This window comes from Austrofundulus limnaeus, unplaced genomic scaffold, assembly GCF_001266775.1.
Source record: "Austrofundulus limnaeus strain Quisiro unplaced genomic scaffold, Austrofundulus_limnaeus-1.0 Scaffold54, whole genome shotgun sequence".
In the NCBI taxonomy this organism is placed as follows: Eukaryota; Metazoa; Chordata; class Actinopteri; order Cyprinodontiformes; family Rivulidae; genus Austrofundulus; species Austrofundulus limnaeus.
Genome location: NW_013952456.1, coordinates 1,381,855 through 1,393,974, shown reverse-complemented (window position 1 = coordinate 1,393,974; position 12,120 = coordinate 1,381,855). Strand labels below are relative to the sequence as shown.

At 40.7% G+C, this 12,120-nt stretch overlaps 2 protein-coding genes across 2 annotated transcripts in view; both read left to right on the top strand.

The window, feature by feature from the left end:
* LOC106517879 (uncharacterized) overlaps positions 1-315 on the top strand; it is a 2,398-nt gene extending 2,083 nt beyond the window's left edge. Inside the window, exon 5 of the mRNA XM_014008919.1 lies at positions 119-315. Coding sequence (XP_013864373.1) covers positions 119-315 — 197 coding nt within the window. The remainder of the gene's footprint in view (positions 1-118) is intronic.
* On the top strand, positions 163-11,964 carry xirp1 (xin actin binding repeat containing 1). The gene is made up of 4 exons (XM_014008965.1): positions 163-344; positions 2,765-2,901; positions 3,079-3,120; positions 4,849-11,964. The coding sequence occupies exon 4, from the start codon at positions 4,849-4,851 to the stop codon at positions 11,704-11,706; it is 6,858 nt and encodes a 2,285-aa protein (XP_013864419.1). The 5' UTR covers positions 163-344; positions 2,765-2,901; positions 3,079-3,120; the 3' UTR covers positions 11,707-11,964.
* The last annotated feature ends 156 nt before the right edge of the window (positions 11,965-12,120 follow it).

The window sequence follows — 12,120 nt, the reverse complement described above, 5'->3', positions numbered from 1 at the left end:
CCCAAACACCCACCAGCACACATACTAATGGTCCCACCCAACTCCCATAATAGTGGGTGACAATATGGCTGTGGGAAAGGGAGGTGTCGGGGTGTCCCAGTCTTTCTGTGTCTAACAGACGTGATTGACTCAAGCCAGCAGCAGCAGCCAGCCCACAGTCCCAAAATAGCTGAAGTCTCAACAGCAGGTCCAGATAAAACTCAGCTGTCACCGAGACCACGGGACGAAATAGAGTTCGACTCAGAAAGAGTCTCACAGAGAGCAGAGACATCACAGGGCCCTCTTAGAGTCTGCTATCCAACACATCGGAGGTGAACAAGCTTACAGAGTTGGACAGGATTTCTGTAAGTACACACAAAAAAACATTATTAAATATGAAGAGGGATCTGTGTCTYATGTTAAATAACTGAGTTGTACAATGACAGATGTGATTATAATCGTAAAAAGAAGCACAATGCATGAGGTGCTCTTTATAATTTTAAGCCTACATTACCAATATGTTAATGACAAATTTTTGAGTGTCGTATTTGTTAAACTGTAAAATTATGTGTAATACAGTTACATAAAAACATAAAAAATACATTAATTCTTTGATATTTATGGATAATCTATTAAGTATAAAAGTGAAAATCTAGTGTCTATATGTACTAAACTCTGTTATCTTTAAATAAAAGTCTGGAATATGAAAACAAAATCAACCAATCAATCAGTAAATATTGTTCAATTGATCACCAGTACAATAAAGTGAAGGAAAGTGTTCGTTTCCTCTAAAGTTTTCCAACACAACAGAAAGCTCACATGATTTGTATGTTTGAGTGTAAAACAGCAGCGTGTGCAGTCTGTAGAGTCTGGGCTCTCTTGGTATGAGCCGTCTTTTGGTGTTCGGATTTCCTTTACAGCCTGTGAATGTGCCGACTATTGACAACAGCTGATAGCAGGGAAGGTGGCGAAGAACAAATAGCAACTTGGTTTCACCGCCCTTTGCACAGCTGCCAGCAGCTAAAAATGCCCAAAGCGCCGCTAATAGCTCCTCTTCATTCCTGGAGAATTAACCCAGATCAGAGAGGTGTCAGCAGGAGTTACAGTGGGAAAGAGATTAAACTGACAAAACGTTGATCGAAATAAAAACATTTTTGATTTGAGAACACTTAGTTTTTCCAAATTCTCAATTTTTACTCGTATATGAGTGTGTGAACACGCAGATGATGACGGGTGACCGATGAGGTGGATGGATGACGATTTTAACAGAGCACGCATGGCCCTCGGTGGATTCATTCTTTCTGGTCATCCATCTATGAAAATGCTTTAAGTCCAGACTCGTGAGAGGCGCCAGTTCACCACTCCATCCTTTTGTCCTGTGAGGGGTGGGGGCTTAGGGGAGGTGGGTTTCAGTCTGACCATTATTTACAGATGAACGACCCGTGTAGCACGCACATCTTTGACCTTCAAGCTTACTGTGCAAGCCATCAGATAAGTATTTTTAATTTAACTGTAAACATTTAGTTCTAAATACTCGAAACCAAAGAATACTGCTGCAAGCTCAACGAGTTGAGGTTGAACCACAGCAGCTACAATCATTTCCATGGATTGGACAAGGTCAAGCAGTTGCATTCCTCGGGTCAGGTGTTGATAGTTTGCTGGCAAAGAGCTCATGCAAACAATGTGCAAACAATCTGTGTCACTCCAGCTGAGCTAGCAGTTGCTGTTTTTTCCCCTCCTGGGTGTGATGGTCAGTCCATGGCATGCAGAGGGATGATGAGCATCTCAGGCCATACACATGAAATCTTTTGAGTTGCTCCACTGGAAAGTAATGCTCAGTGTCATGAATGATCAGTGAGGTGCTGTATACTTTGAGCATCACTAGAAATTAAAGCTGTTATTGTTAAATATGTAATTGACGCAGACACAATATATTCCACTAACTTTAGAATATAATATCGTCCTACTTTTAAAAGTACAGGATGAGTCAAAAGTCACAGGACACCCTTRATTCAGTATGATTGATAACCAGTCGTGGGAACAGTTCCCCTAAAGCACTAATAGGGGAACTAATTTCCTGATTATTGCTTTAGGGTTTTTACTAATTTTAAAATGTATTAGTGGATTAGCACTTGCTAAATTTAGAAGCTAAATTTAGAAGCACTAACTGAGGTTTATAAATGTCATTGATCAATGTTAACGTTAACAGCTGAGGGTGAAAGCTGTCACACATTTTGTTCATATGTGTCACTTATCCACCAGGTGACAATATATTYACAATATATGAACWCWAAWACAGCTGTGGAARGTCAATGATAAGTCTTCAGAGAGCAACATGTCAACATGTGACTCATGTTGTCTGTTGAAGAATGTTCATGGGTTGATTGGGTTCTTTTAGTGCTTTAGAATTAGCTTTTGCTAAAACTTCTGGTGCATTAGTGCTTTAGAATTAGGGGACTAAATATTTGAGTTAGTGTTTTAGGGCTAGTGGAACTAAGTTTTAGATTAGTGCTGTCCACCACTGTTGATAACTTTGAGAAGGTGTCTATCTGAACATAGCCTAAAATATACCCCTCCCCCCTCCACACTCATTACTTGCTGAGGTATTTAAAAAAGTCATTTTTCTTTTTTCTTTCTGAAATACAGTACAAGGGTGTCCTGTGACTTTTGACCCAAAAAGTGACTAAAAAGTGTACAGGTCAATATACTTCGCTGTTGTTTTATTGAAATATTAAATCGTATTCTGTGGTTAAATTTCAATCTGCTTTTATTTATCTCTTTGCAGATAGAGCAAGTAAAGGTGGCACCCAGTCAAGACAAAGCAGAGACAGGACATCTACTCCCTCTTCAGTGAGAGACAGATTAGCTCTTTATCTGTCCAGAACAGCAGCCACTGACTCCACAGGAGACTTGATACAACCAGTGAGTTCCTCAAATGCTTCTGATTCCTGACCACACAACGAGCTCCAGGACCTCAGCAGGGACAATTAGCAACAGCACCATTTAAAATAAATCCCCTGCTCACATTAAACACGTGTAACACAGTGAGTGTTAACCAAACTAACCTAAGTCACCTGTTTTTTTTTTCTTGTTCAACAGGAATTCACAGCTGCTCCAGGCAAAAAGTCTAAAAACAGCAAGGTACCGTAAAGCTGACACAGCATTCCTTAACTAAAACATGTTCTCTTTCTAACGTGTGCTGTGTGGTCCAGTTTGCTTACCATGTTGACACAACAAAGGGTTCCTAAAAAAGTTTCATTGTTTTATAGCAGACGCTCATGAAAAGTAAAACGTGGTGAMATAAAACAACTTCGTTGTAATAAATAATAAGCAACACAATATTTAGAAAAAAAGACATGAACAGAGTTGAATGGGCAGTTTTTCAGCAAATTTATAAATTCAAATACCAAGAGTACTATGAAGACTGAATATTAAACTTTTAAAAGCATATCTCAATACATTTAATGTCCCAATAAAAAAATGATTACTCAACTGAAGTATAGACAACCTAAATTCTTAACTAAGTAAAATAACGAAGCATTTGTACCTCATTACTTTACACCTCTGTTATTCAGGATGTAAACATTACACAGTGAATTTGAAAACACTTCTTTTATTTAGAACAAGATGGACATCTTTCTTTACAGCCCCTCTGAATGGATCAAATCAAATATATACAGCATGACGTATACTGAAGCAACATTTTAAAATAAATACAAATAAACATGGAACTGACAAAAATTTCACTTGAAATGTAAACATTAATACATTCAATGGAGCATCTATACCAAAATCCCAGTATTACACTGGAGTCAGGGCATTTTGTACAATTACAAGTACTTGTAAAAATGCTGATATCAGACACCAGGACACCACTAATTTTAACACTTTTAAAAGTTGCATTTTACTGTTTTCACATCACTTCTGTTTTAAACTTTGCTACACTTTTTGAAATGGAATGGCTCACATAAAATATTTGCATTTTTTCCCTGTAGATTAGCAGAGGTGCCCAAAGTGGGACACGTGGGCCAAAACTGGCCCGTCAAGCTATTTGATTTGGCCCATCAGCAGTTGTCCTGGTTATTAGATTGTAATCTCCTGTCCTATGTAGAAATACTCACTTTTCAACCATTGGTCCACCTATAGGTACAAGGAGCTGATGTCAGATAGTCTAAACTCATGGTACTCATGTAGTCTTTGAATTATGTTAAGATTAAACATAAAATACAAGTAACTACAAGAGACATTTAGATTAGATTTAACCTCATATCTAGATTTGCACACCTTATAATACCTCATATACTCAAATTTTAAATTATGAAAAGTCTCATGAGACTTTGCTGCCCAAGCATTGTTGAATTTTCTTCGTGTCCATGGGCTGAAAAAAAAAAGAATGTGGGCAGCTGCACTGGCTGTTGGCTTATTCATAAAAATAGTATTTACATTTCATGTATTAAATTACTGCATTTGGCCCATGGCCCTCGGATTAATTTTAATTTTGGGCCTCTCAGGAAAAACGTTTTTTATTTTATTTTGGCCCGATCAGGGAAAATGTTTGGGCACCCCTGATTTATAGGAATGAGTTGAAAAAATTGCAGCTCGAGTCCCAGATCGAATTCTCTGAACATTCTGTTTCTGGCMTTCGAAAAACAGCATGCGTGTAATTTCTGCCTACTAACAGCTGCTAAGTGTTTTGTGTTTTTAACTTTGGCGTGACAGAAGATGATTTGCTGTGATAAACAAACAAACAAACACAAAGGAAGGTAAAGTATATCTTCTAACTATATGCATGCCACTCTAAATAATAATCCTAATTTTGGTGATTGCCTCCTTATGCTGTTACTCCTGTTTGTTTTCTTTTATTCTAAGATGGCTGATGCTGCCAGAAAAATCACCATCTCACAACCAGCTCATGATGAAGATGACCTGCCCCTCCCCCCTCCTCCTCCTCCTCTTGTACCACCCAGACCCCTTGATTATGAAGGGCCTTCGGTGTTAAGTAACCTCCCTGTGCCTCCACCTAAGGAAAGCTTCACCACGTTCTACCAGCAACGACAGAAGAGTGAGCTAAAGAGGCTCTTCAAACACATCCACCCTGACCTTCGAGCCAGCCTTGATGATGTGGTGGATGATGAGATAATGAAAGCCGTGCAGTCAGAGAGCGCTCAAGCAGCAGACGCAGCCTACCAGGGTGAAGTGCAGTCCATGCGGTGGATCTTTGAGAACTGGACTCTGGATAATATCGGAGATCCTCATGAAACCAAAAGGCTCCTGCACACTGAAGAGTTAAAAGGTGGAGATGTCAGAAGCACCTCCTCAAAGTTTGAGTACGTTGACAGCACCCAACACATGCCTACTAAGAGACAAAGTTCTGTCAGAGGAGATGTAAGAACATCAACCTGGCTGTTTGAGACCCAGACTTTAGATTCTCTCGGTAAATCCAAGGATGAAGAGGGTGAATTGGTAGAGGCAGTTCTGAAAGAACCCATAAAGTCTGGAGACGTAAGAGGGGCTCGGCTTCTCTTTGAGACGAAACCACTGAGTGACTTGGGACGCTGCAATTCCATTGAAGACTGCAGCATCCTGAAACTGAAATCTGAGCTTCAYGAGCAGAAAGGAGACGTCCAGAAGACCGTGAAGCTGTTCCAGACAGAACCCTGCTGTGCCATCAGAGACAAAAATGGCAATATCCATGAGATCAAATCCATCTGCAGGGAGGAGATCAACAGTGGCAAGTTCAGCACTGCCCGTTGGCTTTTTGAAACACAGCCTTTGGACACGATCAATAAAAGAAGTGACAGGGTGAAAATAATTCGAGGTATTTCTTTGGAGGAGGGACAGAAAGGAGGTTTTGACCAAAAGAGGTGGATGTTTGAAACTCAGTCATTTGACACAATACAAGAGCACGTAGAAGACAAGTTTGAAGGAGGAGTGGTTGACTTTGAGTTGCAACACATGACCCCTGTAAGAGAAAATGCTGCAGAAAACGCTCCGGAGAAAGAAGCAATCGTTGGGGGAGATGTGAAGACTTCTCTGTGGCTGTTTGAAACTCAACCCATGGAAACTCTTAGTGACAGCTATGAAGTTGGGAGCCTGAAGAGAATCATCATTTCTGCTGAAGAACAGGGAAAAGTAAAAGGCAAAAAGCTGATATTCGAAAATGGTAACATTCAAACGAACACCTCAGTGCAAAAACAGGAGATTGAAAAGGGTGATGTGAAGGGATTCAAACAACTTTTTGAAACACTTCCTTTGGGTGAAATTGCTCATTTGAAGGAGGAGATAGTTGGGATGAAAGAAAATACTTCCTCAGGTGATAATGGAAAATGTGACAAGGAGACAACTCCTTTATACGCAATAAAGGACAGCTTTGGAAACCTCCATGAAGTCACAACAGTCAGCCGGGAAGAATTCATTCAAGGAAAAGTCAAAAACTATAAATGGATGTTTGAGACCAAACCTTTAGATCAGATGACTGATGGAAAAGAAAGTGTTGAAGTAATCAACGGCATCACCAGACAGGAAGACGCCATGGGTGATGTGAAAACGGCAAAGTGGCTTTTTGAAACCCAGACAATAGATGGGATCCACTGTAAGTTCAATCAGACAGGTCAAAGCTCTGTTGTTAAAGAGGAGTCCTGCAAAGGTGATGTCAAGACCTGCAAATGGTTATTTGAGACACAACCAGTGGATATGCTGTATGACAAAATGGAAACAGCCAAAGACAAAGAGTCTGTCGATGCAAATGTCAAGTCTATTACTTGGCTTTTTGAGTCTCAGCCATTGGACAGCATCAAAGACGGTGAACCATACAGCTTGAAGCTGTGCAGCACAGCAAAGGATTCTGTCAAACCTGACGTTGGAGTTCAAACAGTAAAACATATTTTTGAAACAGAAACTTTGGACAAAATCAGAAAGAATTCGGATTCAGAACCAAATTTGCGATACATCAGTCAGGTCAGCCTCCAGACAGGAGACGTCTCACGTGTCAAAGAACTTTTTGAGTCCCAGTCTCTTGATGAAATAGGGTCAGAAACTGTGACATTTGAAGGGCAGAACCAAGAGAAACACACTGAAAAAGGTTCAGTGCATAAATTTACATGGATGTTTGAGAACTGCCCCATGAATCGGATCAATAAAGATCACGATGAAGAAAATAAAGAGACAGTTGATGTCATCGAGAGAGGTGATGTACAAAATAAAAAGTTTATATTTGAAACCTCCACACTGGACAAAATCCAACAGGAACCCCTTGAGCAGAGATTGGTGTCTGTGGAAGAACCTGTGAGCAATGCTGATGTGAAGTCCAGCACCATGATGTTCGAGTCCCTGCCGCTGTATGCCATCAGAGACAAAGAAGGGCAGTTCCATGAGGTGACAACAGTCAAGAAAGAAGAAATCATGAGTGGTGACGTGAGAGGAGCGAGGTGGATGTTTGAGACAAAACCTCTTGATGCCATCAAGGCAGAGAATGAGGTTTATGTGATCCGAGCTGTCACACAAGAAGATGTCAAGAAAGGAGATGTCAAATCAGCCAGATGGAGGTTTGAGACACAACCTCTGGACTCTTTTACTGATGAGGACAAACCTTCTGCCATGGCTACTGAAGACTTTGGAAGCTGCGATGTCCAGCTCAGAAAACAGATGTTTGAATCTGATCAATCATGCAAGAAGTTTGCAAGAATGGTTAGTGTCACTGATGTACAGCAAGGGGATGTAAGGACCTCCACCTGGCTCTTTGAGAATCAGATCCTTGACAGTCTGAAAGGGGAACCTCAGGAGCCAAGTCCAGTGAAAACAGTCCACAGGGAAGACAGTCAGAAGGGAGATGTGAAACGCTGCACCTGGCTGTTTGAATCTCAGTCACTGGACAAGATCAAAGAGCCTGAAGAAACCTCAGACCAAGCTGTGGAGGAGATCCCCAAAGCTGATGTGAAGTGCACTACCTGGCTCTTTGAGACCACTCCACTTGATAAAATCACTGCCAACAGTGTGGCTGACACCCTTTCATACTTGCATGAAATGAARGTCATACACTCAAGTGGCATTATAATAGAATCAAATGAAAGAAGGAATGTTAATATGGCAAAATATCTGCTTGATAGCAGCAAAGGTGTACAGATCCAGAAAGAGGACGTTATTGACGGCAACATCAGGAACATCATGTTACAGCTTCTGCTCAAACCAACAATCAAACCACAAATTACTCTTCTGAGAGAAACCGAGAAGAGTAAAGTTAACACCACAGTAGTAGAGCTTCCAGTCTTTGAGTCCACTCCCAACATTGAAAGTGATCAAAGAGTACAAAACATTGTACAAAGAATAGAAGAGTTGCTAATTTATGAGACGGATTTCAAAAAGGGAATCATAATGCAAGAAGTTGGAGAGGGAAAAGCAGAAATGTCAGTTTATTCACTTGTCAGCAAAAATGAAACCAAAACTGAGAGTCAAATTATGGAAAGGGGAGACGTAAAAACTACAATTGGAAATCTGCTGGCCACTGCCAGTGGTCAAAGAACTTCCACCAGAGTGGATGTAAATGAGAAAGGAAATGTGAATTTGTACAAAAGTTGCATTGAGAAAGGCGATCTGCAGTACTTGAAGAGTCTTCATACCGAGACGTTTGAATGTGAGGCTGATCACAGCAGTGTGACGAGGGAGCAGGTTGAAACAACTCAAGGTGGTGTGAAAGAAGCCAAGAGAAGCCTCTGTCAGCAAAAAGAGCAGGTTGAAAAAACCATTTGTGATGTTTTGCCAGGAGACGTAAAGAACACCAAAAAGGTCTTTTCATCTGAGTGCTTTGTCAACGTGGACAGCTCCMTTCCGAAGGAAGAAATAATCCCAGGAGATGTCTCATCAGCAAAGCAACAACTTGCTGTGAAACAACCTTTAACTGTGGACAAAGAGGACGTTGTACCCGGGGACATCAGGGCAACAATGGAGTCATTGGAACGTGCAAAGCAGCAGAGCATGTTTGTGGAGCGGGAAACCATTAAACCTGGGACAATCTATGACATGGACCTGTCAGCTCAAGACCCTGTAGTAGAAGAAAGCCAATCACAGAAAGAAGTTATCATATCTGGAAATGTGAAAGCAGCAAAGAAGTCTCTCGAAATGGCCAAACAGCAGAGCCTTCATGTGGAGAGGGAGGTCATTGTTCCTGGAAAAATATACAACCTGGGAGTGTCAGCGCAAGAAGAAAGCTCCTCCACGGTGGCACAGTCTACGAGCTCATCCTCCTCCAGATGCGAGCAAGTCAAGACTTTTCCAAAGGTCAGTGATGCAGAGACGGAGCAGGAAAGCAAAGCTTCCTTTGAGACTTGTCAACAAAATGCAGTTGTAGTCAGAAACTGTCAAGAACAATCACTGCCACCTTGTATTAGCTGTGATTTTAATAGTCAGACTACTGAAGATGAGACAGAAGTTGTTAGAGGAGACGTGAAGGCAGCAATTAGGTCTCTACAGAGTGCAGCAGCAGAGCAGAGGTTTATAGATAAAGAAAACATTGTAAGAGGAAATGTACAATTTGCTTTAGAATCTCTTGAGAAGTCTAGTGTCAATGTGTCTAAAGGAGACTTCAAAGCTGCAATGATTTACAGAAATTCAGGCAAGGCTTGTTCAGGGAGGAGCAAGACTGTTCACAATCAGTYTGTTGTGGTGTCCGTGCCTCCATCTGACACAAAACTATCTCCTTCAATTTCAGTAACCTGTGAAGGACAGCAAAGCATCTCAACACAGATTTCAGCCCCCAACCCTGTAGCAAATGGAAACCCTAAATCACCCAGCCTTGCAAGAGTAACMCCACCCCAACTCCTAGAAAAGAACGAGAAAGCAAAGGAGCAGAAGCCAGCTTTACCTCCAAAACCACAGTGGATGAAATCTGGCATTATCGAAGGACAAACAACCTCACCAACAAGAAGCCCTAAAGCTGCCTGTCCTGTTGAAGATAACGTAAATGTGGTGTTTCCTCCAAAACAAAACCAGCAGCATTTGGCATGCTCAAAGGACAAACAACAAGAAATTACAACACATGSCAAAAACAGTGCAAAGCAGTTACATGAGACCTTCCAACAAAATTCTGTTGCTGAAGATCTGACAACGAACACAGCCATTCAGGAAAATAAGAAACAAATCAAAACAGTACCATTCACAGAGAGGAAATCAAATGTTCACCTAAATCAATTACACAGTGAAGAAGTTGAAATAGAAAGAAATGTGATCCAGAAAATAAATGCAGCAGAGGAGATACAGATGTGTATGCAGAATTATGCAGAAGATGGGAAACATGAGATGAGCTTGCAAACTGCTTTGCAAAACTTTGAAAGAAAAGACAGAGAGGATTTGGACAGAAGAAATTGGCTGCCAAAGAAGGTAAAAGTGATTTATGACAACAGACAAACTGACAAAACCCCTGCTGAACAACACAAACACACTCCTGACCCTCCAAGAGTCCAACACAGAACTCAAGTGGAAACATCACAGACTGGTATTTTCAACGAAGCAACCAATTCCCATCAAAACGACTCCAGAGAAAACAAAGAACCTGAAAATAAAGTTGTTCTACGAGAGAAAAAAGCAAGGGAAACAGAAGAGGAAAGAAGACAAAGGCTTTCTGTCCACAAGGACGAGATCATGAAAGGAAATGTGAAGGCAGCCATGGAAATCTTTGAAAATTTAAGGAAACGAGAAGAACTCAAGGGACTCCTGTCTCAGGTGCAGGAGATAGAAGGCGAGGCCTGCAGTGTGGATGCTAGCTCCCTGAAAACATTTTATGAGAATGTTCCCACTTGGATGGTTACACCTGGTAGAAACGCAAAAAAATGTAAAAGAGAAGAAAAGAAAGTTCAAGCAGCAGCACAGGATGATGATCTGGAAAGCATCTCCTCAGTGGAAATGGCATTTGAGGATCTGGAGAAAGCAAGCAAGGAGATAATGAAGCTCAAGGAACAGACAGTGGCCAAACTGGTTGACATTGAAGAAACAATTAAAAAGGCTTTGTACTCGGTGTCCAATCTCAAATCTGAGGCGGACATTGCTGGTTTGTCAGGACTGTTTGATGAATCTTTAAAATCTGAGCAAAACCTTCAACCCGCCAGTAACATCAGGAAGATAAGTATTGTGTCGAGCAAAAGCAAACCAGGCTCCACCAACGAGACCAGAGATTTGGATCTTTCTAAAAAAGAAAAGCTCAAACAAGCAAACAGTAAGTCACTCATTAGACAGTCTTCCACCCAGTCGTCCCCATCTTTCATCTCCATTCACTCTTCTAGAAAGCCGACTGAACAACCAAAGCCGACCATGTCAACGTTCAAACCAGAAGCGACGAGTTGTCATAAAGCAAACTACAACTGTGATTCGGCTGTTCCCGAATCCTCAAAGAAAAGTCTCGTTCCTGAACGCAAAGTCAGTGTGCTCGAAGTACAGGCTGTTCCAGAGAAACACACGGGAATAACTGGCACCAAGACGGTCAGTGAAACATATGAGGAGAGCGACGGCTTTGGCAACGTCTATGTTTCGTCCACGACTTCCACGTTCATCACCAATCACTCTGACGGTAAACCATCTGCTCTGTTTGGAGTAGTAGGAAGTCCAGCCAGATATGAAGTCATGACATCTCCTTTAATGCAAAGATCAGGGCGTCCTTTTGAAGATAAACTGTCGAGCAACACCAAGGAGGAAGGGACGGTGTTTGTAACATTCAGGCAACCAAAAGAAAAGCAAAAATAAACCACTCGCCAGTGTGACTGCAGTTCTGTCAATGCGGCATGATAGTGTTTAGATTTTTTATGTTTTATTAAAAGGTTTTTATATGTTTTGAACTGGTATTTAAAGGAAAATATTCACTTTTAATAGAAAAAATGTTTTATAGATTTTTTTTTACCATAACTTCCTGATAAAATGCTAAGTTTGTGTATTAAAGCCAAACATACTGGTTACACTGTATGTTCTGTCAAACTGTCAAATAAAATGATTGCTTTTAAGCCATGATTTCTAAAAATCCTCTTTTTTTCTGATTGATTTTGATTAATCGTCAAACAAATTGAATGAAACTTATTCTGAAGTAAACATTTGTAATAAAAGCAGAAACATATTTAAAAAATCAGCAAAAAAGTTCATTTTTTAAAATATTTTCTAGATTAA